Source organism: Sylvia atricapilla, chromosome 18, assembly GCF_009819655.1.
Source record: "Sylvia atricapilla isolate bSylAtr1 chromosome 18, bSylAtr1.pri, whole genome shotgun sequence".
Classification (NCBI taxonomy): Eukaryota; Metazoa; Chordata; class Aves; order Passeriformes; family Sylviidae; genus Sylvia; species Sylvia atricapilla.
In genome coordinates, this window is record NC_089157.1 from 521,500 (window position 1) to 534,291 (window position 12,792).

Here is a 12,792-nt window from a genome sequence, read left to right on the forward strand (position 1 = left end):
AAGGCACTGCCAGGCGCGGGGTCACAGAGGCTCCCGAGCCCCTCCGTGAGTATGGGACACCAAAACCGCCCCAGCCCCGCTGCTGGAAAGCGGCCAAACGCAGCTTTTACGCGTGGGGAGAAATGCCTGAAAGTCAAAGCAGGGAAAAGAGCAGTCTGCGGGTAACAAAGCCAGTTCGGGCAGAGAGCCGGGGACTGGAAAGGGCAGAGAAAGCCCAGAGAGAAGAGCACATCACTGCCCCGCTCCTCGGACACTTCCTTTGGGAAGGTGCATTGTACAAACCGAGCAGGACAAACAGCAGCTGCTGCTGCGGGGCCCGTGACACAGCGCTGCTGCCGGGGCTGGGTTAGAGCTGCTCTGCACGCCGGAGGTGCTGGAGGGAGCCTGAGCAGGGAGGAGAGCAGGCGAGGAAGGGAGGATGGTCAGTGCAGCCCTCGGGGCAATGGGGATGGTCAGTGCAGCCCTCGGGGCAATGGGGATGGTCAGTGCAGCCCTCGGGGCAATGGGGATGGTCAGTGCAGCCCTCGGGGCAATGGGGATGGTCAGTGCAGCCCTCGGGGCGGATGAGGATGGTCAGTGCAGCCCTCGCGGGGCGGTGAGGATGGTCAGTGCAGCCCTCGGGGCAATGGGGATGGTCAGTGCAGCCCTCGGGGTTTTGCTGGACAGACAAGGTCACACTCGAGGTGGGGCTGGAGGCGCTCCCGGTGCCCCGGGGCTCGGGGGCAGTGCCACCCCCGCCGAAATCAAAGCAGGAGCCACAATGTATAGGAAAAATGTTTTGTGTACAAACAAAATTCGCCACAGGCTGTGTTGGGAACATTGGAAGATTGACCGGTTGTAGAAACTCCTGGTAAAAAATGTGGTTTCTCACTTTGAATCTGTTCCATGGGGCTAGTTTCAATATGATGCTTCAGCTTGAAATTCTAGAATAAAATGCTGAGAATCTAGGAGGGAAAGTGGAGTTTCTATCCGTTTATTTGGCTCAGGTGCTAATCTGACAAGGCAGGGGTGGACTGAAAGGGACCTAATGCTCATTTAGCTGTGTGGCATGACTGAACCCGCACATCAGGGCTCTGCTCGTGCCTTTTCTCGGGCCAGGTGAACAAACCCTCCTTAAGCCATTTCCAACTACGCAAAAAGGCAACATTTCTCTCTATGCCTTTGTGAGGATGAACTTGTTTACCCCACATTTTGCTCTCTCATCGCCGTTTTCGGGACTCTCTTCACGTTCCTGCCCTGGTGATTTAAGGACCATTAGCGAGGAGGGTTTGAAATGCCAAGGGCAGGGGCCGAAAATCTGCGCTGCCATCAGCAAACAACTACTGCTGTGGCTAGGGAGGGAAGGAGCGGGAGAAATCCTGTTTTCAAACGACTGTGCCACTGGGAGAAGGAGGAGAGCGATGCCTGGTTTGACTGCCCTTCGTGCAGGATCTATGGGGCTGCCTCAAGGACACACATGCAGATATATAGATATATATATGTAAATATAAGTACAGTTACACCGGTGGAATGAGTATTGGAAAAAAAAATATATCAACCAGAAAAAAAACCATAAAGGGAGACTTTCTATTCGGCCAACCTCAATAACAAAGGTCTAATGTATCTTGAAGGCGCTGACTTATTTTTACCAATTTGGTTTTCTACCAATTCAAGAAGAATTTGTAAAATACTTTAGTCCTGTCTGCATCCATGCCCCCAAACCAACTTCATCCACCTTTTTGCTTTGCACTCCAAGCCAGTGGTCAGCACTGATGGAGCCAGGCTGAAATCACTGGGGAAAATCCCACTGCTTCAAGGAAACCGAAATTCACCCACTGGCCCCAAACCCGCAAAAATCCACAGGCTCCCCAGCTGGGCCTGGAACATCCTCAGACACTTTCTGAGCTGCTGGTTCGTGCTCCTCTCCTGCCAGCACAGAGCAGACCCTACAGGGGACACAGGTCTAAACCGGCTTCGAGCCACACTTTTGCCAATTGCTGAGTTTGACACTTTTGCCCAGACTCTGTTTTACACTTTTGGCTCAGCAGTGCCAGGCGTGGTCCCTCTTCATCCCCTCGGGGTCCACGGAGCAGCGCTGATGCCTGAGGGTTGCGGCCGCCCCGTGCCCTGCGGGCTCCTGCTGAGGGAACACGGCGGATGCTGACACGAGCTCCGAGAGCGCTCCAACAAGGGCATGTGAAACAAATCCCATTGGGGGATATTAAACCAGGGACGGCCCTGTCAGCTCAGGAAGTCCTTGGGATTCTAATTGTGGAGCTGGGAAAGTGGACTGGGAGAATCTCACAGAGTTCTTGCGCCTTCTGGTGCTTTTATCTCAGCTACTCTGTTGGCTCTGGCAGACGCTGCACCAGAGGCTGCACTTTGGTCTGAGCCAGCACAAGCATTTCTGTGATCCTACACTGCCCAAACTTTCCTTTAGCATTTTTGCCAAAGTTTCTCCTTTTTTTTTTTTTTTTTTTTTTTTTTTTCCATAATAGCAATCGAGTCTTAGGGTTGGGATTTTTTCTGACTGCTGATGCCTGTTTGGGGACTTCCTCTCCCTTGAGCACAATAATCTGCACTAGTCTGCAATACACTTTTAACATGGGTTTGGCAAGCTTTGATTTCACCCAAATTCGTATCAGACCCTTCCAGGACATTCAATGATGTTTGTTTTCTTAAACAGCAAAACCTCCTTTCTGAGAAGTTTCTTGCTAGCCCTGCCTGGAGTGTTCACCTGGCTCCTGGACTGACACAAAGTAACCGTGTCCCGGCTTATTCATTGACTGTCTTCTCAGTCAGTAAACAATTAACTTTACACACGCAGCTCTGCAGCAGTGATGCAAATGGAATGATGCAGAAGGGTGGGAATACGGCTGTGAAAGGCAAAGGAATTTCCACAGAGAACTTTCTCAGCAACTTGGCTGATAGAGGCAGCAATAAACCAGCAACAATAGCAATAAAGGCAGACACGTCGTTCTGGTGGAGAAAGGAGCCATCCCTCCGCACAGAAAGGCAGATTATGGGCCTGGCCTGGGAGTTAGCAGTGATCTCTGAAAGGAAATCATTTAATGGCACGGCAGCAAAGGCATCTCAGCCATCAGCAGGAGGAGGCAGGGCTGTTGTTTCATCTCCTGGAGCACATCAAAGGCTGCTCAAATCCCAAAGCCAGCCCTGCAGGGATTAAACGGAGAGGCTTCACTCAGCAGCAGCTCTGTCATGGAAAGCAAATCCCTCCCTGTGCAGGGGAGCCTGCCAGGAGACACGTGTTCATGGAATTGCACCCAAAGCTCTCCCTGGAGCCCACTGGACAGGAGCCTGCGGCAGGACAGGCTCCCCTCAGGGGAGGAAAGCTCACACTGGAGCACACGTAGGATGCCCTGATCAAAGTGTCCGCGGGGAACTGGGGGACATCAGGGGCCAGAAAAGTAACACCAGTCCTGTCAACTTATGGAAAACTGGCGTGGAGAGAACGAAACCCCGGAGGGAGCTTGGGATTCTCTAACGTCTGGGAAATTGCTGCAGGAAAGTGGAAAGTATTTGTGAAAGAAATGAGAGGAGCTGAAGCTGAAATTCCTCTGGTTGTGGCTCCAACAGAGGAAAGAAACTCTTTGGCAGTGCTGTGGAAAGGAGCACCGAGAGGCCAGGACAGTAAGAGGAAATGGAGCTGGGTAATTGCAGCACAACATAAGTGCTGGCAGTCAGGAGAAAGCCCTGAAGGAGCTGGGCCAGTGGAAAAGATCAGCGTCTGAGGAGCTCTGAAGGCAAAACTAGAGAAAAGTGGAGACCGATCCTGGTGTGCCCTCGCTGTAAAACAGAGCCCAGATATTTTTGACATAACTCAAAAGCAAAGGTGGAAGTGAAACGAAGGCGAAGCTGTCACTAGTGCCAGGACTTGGCTCTGGATGCTCCAAAGGTGGAGCCTTTCAGGGAAAGGCTGTGGGTGCCTCTGCCACCCCACACTCAGCTGGGGACAAGCTCCTGGGGCCCAAAACCTGGCAGCTCTGCCCGAGAACATCTGGAGTGGGTCTGCAGACAAGCGGAGCAGCCAAATTCACCAGGGGCTGGGAAAGGGGCGCGGGCAGAGCCCGGAGCAGCTGAGGGCTGGTGAGGGTGCTGACAAAAACGGGAGGTGACTTCAGCTGCCAGTGGCTCCTTCGGGGGCAGTGAAGGGGAGAAAGGAAGGTGAGATCAGCTGGGCAGTTTCTCCTGCTCAGTGTCTCTTTGCTTTGCAAACGGTGGCTGCTGCCCTTCGACAGACTCCGGCCCCAAGACACACACAAAGCAGAGGAAATCTATTTTTAGTCTCGACAAAGTGCTAGTAAAAAAAAAAAAAAAAAAAAAAAAAAAAAAGGGTTCGAAAGACAACTGCTTCCTGTTTAGGGCTGGTGCTGGGAGGGAGATCCTGCCAGGACACCGGGGCTGGGCAGGCTGGGGAGGGCACAGGGGCTGTGGGCTGAGGAGGAGTCATCGGGCATGGAGACAAGGAAAGACTCCCGGCTCCCGCTAGCCCCAGGGCTGGTGGTCCCTGCCCGCATTCCCGAGGGAGGGACTCAGCCTCTGCCCCGCTGGGATCCCGGCTGAGCTCAACAGCTGAGGTTAAAAGTCCCAAGAGATGTGATAGGCTGAGGAAACTGCGAAGTGCCGATCACACTCAGTCTCAGACTGGTGAAGATTTATCCCTCTGAAAATTCAGTACTTGGTAAACCCAGCCGGATTTACAGCAGGAGAGAAGGCTCCGTGCAGCCAGAGGGGCTTAAACCAATTAATCTCTTTATCTTCAAAGTGCTTTGGTGCTCCCACCAACAAACTACACGTGAGAGGTTAACTTAGGAACCCAAAATTAAACCCACGGCATTTCTTCAATGAACTTTCTCCAAGTCGGTTCTACTTCCTCTTTTTAAGACCCCAGCACTGACATTTTTGATGACATTTACATTTTTCAAAAGGAAGAGAATTATCATTAGAAATCAGCTTAAAATGCACATTTTTCTATTTAAGAACAGCACAAACTGCAAACTCTTTCCGGGACAGTTTGTGTTTCTTCTGCTGCACCATTAAAAATCTATCCTGGATGTCAGCAGCTCATTATTCTGACAAGTGGCTTTACTTCCCCTTGTGCCTCTTCCACATCACACACACTCAAAAGGAGGAAGATGTGACAGTTTTTCTCCCGAAAACACAGACAGGAGGGTAGGGATGGCTCCCGTGGGTGGATTTGGTGACACACGGGATATTTCCAGCTCCTTCCTGGCACGCAGCAAAAGAGAAAACACAAAGGAAAAGAAGCATCCTGGTAACCCAACAAACAAAATGCTCGTTTTAATTTCTACCGGAGTTTCCACCAGGAAATGAAATCCTAAGAAGTGTGTGAAATTGCGACACTGTATTTGTGGAGAGAGGCGGAGGGGGAGCGGGGCCGTGTCCCCCGCGGGCTCAGGTGAGGCCGGCGGAGACGTAGCCCAGGATCTGCACGGTGCTGGGGTAGCTCTTGCGCATCCCCATGCAGCGCTCCTGGTCGATGAACAGGGAGTTGTTCTTGACCACCAGGTCGTGCTCCAGGACGCCCTTGGAGCGCACCAGCATCTGCAGCATGTCCTCGGAGGCACGCAGGCACTGGTGCAGGTTCCGCAGCGTCTCGTTGATCTCGTTCACCTCCTGCACCAGACTGAGGAACAACGGGACCCCGTCAGAGCCCTCCACGGGGGTGGTGCCCACCCCAATGAGCCCCCTGGGCTCAGCGTTTCCCCCAGCAGCACACTCAGGGCTGACTCCAATCCCCACGCCATGGCATGCGAGGGCCGAGGGCAGAACTCCTCCCGACCTCCGTGGGGAGGAGTTTGTTCCACAACTCTGGAGATGCTCAGCCACGTCTGCCAGAGCAGCTCGTGTCACCAGGGACAAGGATGAGCAGCTGTGGTTTCCTTTTTCTGGCTGCGTTTGGGGCTTTGTAGATTCACCCTCCTGGTTTTCCCTGTGCAGGACACTGGGAGAGGCTAAAGGAGAATGTGGAACAAGTGGTGCTGAGACAATTCCAGGGCTGGGTTTAAATCACTTTGAAAAGGGAACTGTGCTCAGAGGGCTCCCAGGAGGAGCTGTGAGCTCTGGGTGCCTCCCAGGGCTGCTGCTGGTCACTCCCTGGGTGCGATCCCCAAGTCCTTGACAGGATTCCCAGTGTGCCCAGCAAGGGAAGGACAGCTCCACATTGCACCCTTCCTTGGAGTTACCCAAAGGAAGGGGCTCAGTGCTCTCAGTCTCAGCCTGTCACAGAATCATGGAATCATTGACCAGAATCTCAGAGTGGTTTGGGTGGAAAGGTCCCTAAAACCCATCCAGTGCCGCCCCTGCCATGGCAGGGACACCTCCCACTCTCCCAGGCTGCCCCAATGTCCAACCTGGCCTTGAGCATGGCCAGAGATCCAGGGATAGCCACAGCTGCTCTGGGCACCCTGTGCCAGCCCTGCCCACCCTCACAGAGAAGGATTACTTCCCAATGTCCATCTGCCCTCCCATCTCTGAGTTTAAAGCCACTGCCCCTTGCCCTGTCACTCTCTCTCCTTTTTCTAAGCCTCCTTACGGTGCTGGAGGGCAACAGCAGGGAGGGTAAGAGGCTTATCCCTCAAAACTGAGCAGATGCAGCCACCAGCATGAGGCAGGAGAGAAGATGAGGTTTGCCCAGGTGGGAAAATTCCAGCCCCCGTGGGGTGGCATCGGGCTGGACCCAGCCATGGTGCCCAGCCTCTGTCAGGGTGCAGAGCTCTCCTGAGGCTGGGACACCTGCTCAGGGCTTCACATTGCACCAGGGAGCTTGCAGAAGGAATATTTAGGGAAAAAAACATCCCATTTTGTCCTGCAGAGATGCTGCTGAGTGACCCCCAGCCCGGCCTCACCGGAGCTGGGCAGCGTCCCGGCACAGCTCCACGTTGGGTCTCCTCGTGCGCTCGTCCAGCCGTGTCTGTGCCACCTTCAGCTGCGCCTCCTTGTCCCTTATGGTCTTCTGGATGACTTGGATCTTCGTCTCAATCTGGAAGATTTCCTGTCGTGTCTGGGGTGAAACAAACACAGGTATCAATGAAAAAATATCTTCTCAAGAGAAGACATCATTCCCTTTTCTCCTCCTTGTGCAGAAAAAAACCTGAGCTCAACAAACAGCCCCTGGGCCCAGGCCTCACTGTAGCTCTGCCTCAGCAAGGCACAGATCCAGCAGAGTTTTCAGGGAAAATCTCTTTGCTCTTGCTGCCACATGAGAGGAGAGTTAGGAGCAGAGGAGGTTTAGGAGCAGTGATGGATCTACTGAATTACCAGCTTCCTAAAATTGCTGCTTGCAAGAATGGATCATCCATCAGCTAATACAGGGAGAGGTTTTAATGGCTCCTCATTTAAGAATGTGGCATCAGCCCCTAGTGCCGCAAACTTTGTCAGTCTGAGCCCTTCCCAGGAAGCTTCCCATGGGTCCCACTGGTCTGAGCCGGGTCCCACCACTGATCCCCCCTGCCTCTGTGCCCGGCAGAGCAGGGCAGGGAGCCCACGGATAAGTGGCTATTCCTTGGGAGGATGCTCATCACTCTCTACTCTCCCTGAGACCTGCTCAGGTCTCAGTCTCTTTCTCCAGGCAGCAACTGACAGAACGGGAGGACACAGCCTCAAGCTGCACCAAGGGAAATACAGGTTGGATATTAGGAAAAGGTTTTTTACAGAAAGAGCGATAAAGTACTGGAATGGCCTGCCTGGGGAGGTGGTGGAGTCACCATCCCTGGAGGTGTTTCAAAAAGACTGGATGTGGCACTTGGTGCCATGGTTTAGTTGTGGTGTTTGGGCTGGGTTGGACTCAATGATCTTGGAGATCTCTTCCAACCTGGTGATTCTGTGAGTCTGTGAATTCTGTGAATTCTGTGATTCTGTGAATTCCATGAATTCTGTGACTCTGTGATTCTGTGAATTCTGTGAATTCTGTGACTCTGTGATTCTGTGAATTCTGTGGCTCTGTGAGTTGGGTGACGGCGGCAGTGCGGGTGGGGTGGGTACCTTGGCCAGGTGTGTCTGGATCTTGCTCTTGGCGTTGGCGATCTCGGTGATGCGGCTGGTGAAGGCGTCGTTGACCTTGCTGAACTGGCGCCACATCTCATCGGCCGTGCCCATGAGCAGGCTCTCGGTGCTGGCGCGCAGCTTGGCCGAGGCGGCGCGTGCGCTCTGCGAGCGGAAGATGTTGTTGTCCGTGAACGTGGCCCACGTCTCCGGCACCGAGACCCTGCGGGGGGATAGCACAGTCCTTGGCAAAGCCGTGCTGCTGAGCCGCACTGTGCACACTGCTGCGGGGGAGATCTCTGCTCTGAGTTAAATCACACCCATGTGAAAGGTCTGGACCCCGTTGGTTTGGTGGTGTTCATCAAATGAGGGTGTGTTCACACAGACAGCTTGGGAAAGTTCAGATGAACAAAAAACAGAGATTCCAAGCAGATCTCTTATTTATGCCTTTGAGGCAGTAAGTGCCAAGGAATTCCCAGCCTCACAAGGGTACACAGATCACAACTAAGTCAATTCCTTCTGCTCATGGCTACCTCAGTCTCCCACTACATGAAACGAGCTTTAGATCTCACTCCATTCCCTGTCTGTGCATTTGGGATGAAGTTCCTGCCTGTGCAGTAGTCCAGAACAAAGTCAACAAAAGACTTAAATACCACATAAGCTCCATTTAAAGACTGCTGATTCTTAGCACATTTTACCCCACTCTGAATTTCAGCCTCAATCCTCTGCAATCCATTTGCCTGTCCAAATATGTCCGAACTCTACTGTGAATAATTATTCAAACTACTAGAGAAATTGTGTCAATCTGTGCCTCTCCATAAACTTCATGGGTTTGTGTGAGCAGCTTTATTCTCTCAGCCCTTTGCCACTTGGGCATCTCTCTGTGATGCTGGATTAGGTCACTGTTCATTTACTGCAGGGCCAAAGCTAAATTCCTGGCACCCAAAAGCAGCTGAACCCTGTCCCAGGACCAAGCTCCCATTTCTTGATTTTCTGGGTCATTTCAGCTCCCTGCGCGGCTCTCTCCATACAGGGGTGAGCCCACAGACTTTCCATCAGTGAGGAGCACTCAGGCAAGCACTGAGACATCTTTGAAAATATGCATGAACTTAATGAGCTGTGCAGAGGTGCTGGGCTGAATTCATTTGCAGGCTGAGTTCTGAGCCCTGATCTAATGTTTAATTAGGCCAGGCTCGCTTTCTCCCACTGGGTGTTGGGTACCAGCTGAGAGCAGAGGGCTCTTCTCCCCCTGGAGTGCCCAGAGGGAAACAACCCCTGGGAGGTGGGGGTCTCCAGGAGGGTTGGGTGTGCTTCAGAGAGGGCTGGGAAATGCCAGCTCCCTGCCAGGCAGGTTCTGTGCCTGCCAGGCCCCCCTGCTCACGTGGCATCGATCCTCTCCACGCCCTTGAAGAAGTGGAGGCCTCTGGATGTGTTCTTCATCTGGTAGCACTTGCTGTCGATGTGGTGGCCCAGCTGCTTGTCAGCCAGGTCCTTCTCCAGCTCCTGCCGGGCCTCCTTGTTGCACCTGGCACACACCAACAGCAGCCTCAGGGGGGATGGAGGGTTGGGTGGAGGGGTGGGATGGAGGGGTGGGACAGAGGTGTGGGATGCAGGGGTGGGATGGTTGTCTGCCCACCCCGCTCCCCTCAGTGCCCCTGGAGCATCCCCGCCTGCCTCCTCCAGAGCCTGCAGGGTTCTAACCCACAGGGAGGGCTCTGCTCAGCACAGCAGCAAAAGCACATCAGCCCTGCAGCCCTCCTTACATGAGCTGGGCATTCACCGTGTCCAGGCACTGCTGTAACCTCTCCCGGCAGGACCTGATGATCTTGATTTCCTGGGCAAAGGCAGAAGGAACCCATCAGCATCGGTGCTCAGACATCCTGGGCATTCCTCCCTCGTGCCTCTCCAGCCTCACACTCAGCAGAAACCTCCCTTTCCCCAAAGCAAACACGGGGTGCAGGCAGGGACCCCAGCCCCAGGGCACCCACTGGTGCAGCTCAGCCAGGGACAGGGACAGGAGGGGACAGGAGGGGACAGGAGGGGTCTGTGGTCACGGCCAGGGCCTCTGAAATCTCTTTCGGGGTGGGTTCCCAAGATTTTTCATCTTAACATCAATGGCCAGGGCTGCTCTCCATTACAAGGACACAGGGCTGGATCCTGACCTGAATGGGCACAGTACTGCCCTGGGCCAGCAGTGCCACACATCCCCAATCCCAGGGCATTTTCCTCCCCACAAGACATCCCATCCATATGGGACAAGGGGACTTTGGTGTAAGCCCCCAGTCAGTTCTAGGCAGGGTCCAGCTCCCCTGCAGGAAGGCTCGTGCTGCCCTCAGCTCCCTTGGCTGTAGCACAAGCCAATTGCACCCATGAAGGTCTCCAGGGACAGGTGATCACTGCTCCAAACCCAGGCATCTTCAATCCCTCCTGTCTGCAGGAGCCAGCTGAAAGCACAGCCTAAATGCATCCTAAACATTAACCCCCCAAATGGCATTATGGAGATACCAGCTCTGACAATTCCCTTCAACCCTCATGACCTTTAAACTAATCTTTTAATTTTTCAGGGCCTGACTCATAACACAAAATCTTCTAAGGGAGCAGTGGCTTTGCAGACCCAGGGACTGCAATTTCCTCCCCACTTTTGTGAGCCTTTTGCAGTGATTATACTTTGCTGTACCCTGCATTAGGATCCCATTTGCTGTGCCATATTTGCTTTTAACTCATGATTTAGAGCAGCCTAAATGAAGGCAGGCAGGAGGGCAGATTTCTATGATTTCTATCAAATCCACTGCCTGAGCACACCGTGCTGCAGCCACTCTGCCCTGAGCAGAGCAGAGCTGGGGGAAGTGTAATTAATATCTTTAATTAGCCCAGCTAATCTGGCTGGGAAAGCAGACAAGCCATCAGGCACACCCTGCCCTCTCCATCAGAGTGTGTGTGTGATACACAGAATGTGCCACAGATCCAGAGACAGAGCACATAAATAATGAGAGAGCACTGAGGAGGCAGTGAGGGAACAGGGCTGCCAAACTTGTTCAGGGGAGTTCAGGTAAAAATAACTCTGCCCCAGGAGGTGTGATGCCAGACTCACCTCTATGAGCTGTTTCTCCACGTCGTCACTGACCAGGTCGATGCCCATCCTCTTCTCCCGGTTGAGCAAACACTTGTGAGCAACCTGGTGGGGACATGTGGTGACATCAGTGCTGGCTGCAGGGACAGGGCTCCCTGCAGAGACAGTGCCCATGTCAGGGAATGCAGGAAAAGAAAATAAACCTGCGCACAAGATGGCAGCCTGGAAAAAGCTGCCCGAGGCAGCTGGGTTAGCTGACAACAGCAGCCGAGGGCAACATCAGAATGGAATCAAAGGGAGGGAACTCAGGGTGTCCCCAGGGTGTCCCCCAGGGTGTCCCCAGGGCATCCCCAGGCCACCACAGCTGAATACAGGGACCCATGTCAGGCTTGGTGTTCACCTCTCCAGAGACCCAGAGCAGGACACGGGCTTTTGTGTCCCAAGCTAGATTTTGGATATAGAAATACTTGGTTAAACAAACAGTGCAGTGATGTGCTCAGTGTGTGCTGGGGGAGGATGCAGCACATGCAAGGGATTTGTTTATCACTGACTCAACTAATGGGCTCTTCAGGAAAACTTTCCAACCTTACAGAGCCGGGATGAGCTTTACGAGAGGTCTGAGTGGCTGCAGCTGTTTGGGCTGGGGGCTGCGGGGTCCTTACCTGGAAGGGGCCCTCGGTGTCGGCCAGGGCTCTCTCCAGCCGTTTCTGCATGTCCGCCAGGGAGTTGGTCTCCCTGATCATGGCATCCAGCTCGATGCAGAGCTCGGACTTCCAGTACTCGATGTCATTGACGCGCTCCCCCAGGTTCTGGGTGCTCTCCCCCTGGCTCCTCTTGCCCTGCTGGTACACGTCCTTGATGGCGCGGTTGAGGTCGGCGCGCAGGCGCTCCGCGTTGTGCCTCGTGGTCTCCGACTCCTTGTAGTTGGTCATGTTGGACCTGTGCCAGTCGTCCAGCGTGTGCCGGCTGAAGACCCCGTCGGGCCTCTCAGAAACAAACGGAACCATCTTGGCGGGGGGGAGCCCCGGGAAGCTCTCGGTGAGGGGAGACAAGGTGGGGTTGAGGGCAGCTGCTTTGTAGTAGGAGTTGGGCATCCATGGCATGCTGAAGCTCTCGGGCTGATAGGGCATGCGGGTCTTGTTGTAGCAGCTGCCAGTCATGGTGCTGGTGGCTGGCAGGACCTTGGGAGGTGGTGGCCGTGGCTGGTTGAACTTGGCTTTTAAGGGGTAGCCGTAGAGTTCCATCCTGGAGTGCTGCTGGTGCAGGTCCTGTGCAAAGTGGGCGGAGGGAAAACCTCGCTCAGAAAGTTCCTGTCCTCGTGGTGCCTCTTAGAGCAACCCCCAGCTGGTGGTGGGAGCAGCCCTGCCCAGGGCACCCACACAGCCCCTGACTCTCCTGGATGTGAATCCCCTCTGACAGCATCCCAAGTCTCTGGACAGGGAGGGATTTGACACCAACTTTGCTGTTGGTTTCTTGTGTCAGGTCTTAAAACAAGGAGAGAAACAAACCACGGCTGCTCAGGAGGAGAACAGATCTTATACCTTTGTTTTCCTTGTTCCTTAATCCCTTATTTCCTATTATTCCTTCATTTTCCCTGTCAATCTAATGACCTCCCCTGGCAGGGTGGGCAGGGCTGGCACAGGGTGCCCAGAGCAGCTGTGGCTGCCCCTGGATCCCTGGCAGTGCCCAAGGCCAGGCTGGACACTGGGACTGGGAGC

The 12,792-nt window shown here is 53.9% G+C and overlaps 1 protein-coding gene across 1 annotated transcript; it reads right to left on the minus strand.

The window, feature by feature from the left end:
- Positions 1-5,415: 5,415 nt before the first annotated feature.
- TEKT3 (tektin 3) lies at positions 5,416-12,318 on the minus strand. The gene is made up of 7 exons (XM_066332455.1): positions 11,737-12,318; positions 11,096-11,179; positions 9,768-9,838; positions 9,386-9,529; positions 8,005-8,227; positions 6,870-7,024; positions 5,416-5,647 (listed from the first exon to the last, which is right to left on the minus strand). The coding sequence occupies exons 1-7, from the start codon at positions 12,316-12,318 to the stop codon at positions 5,416-5,418; spliced, it is 1,491 nt and encodes a 496-aa protein (XP_066188552.1).
- Between the last annotated feature and the right edge of the window lie 474 nt (positions 12,319-12,792).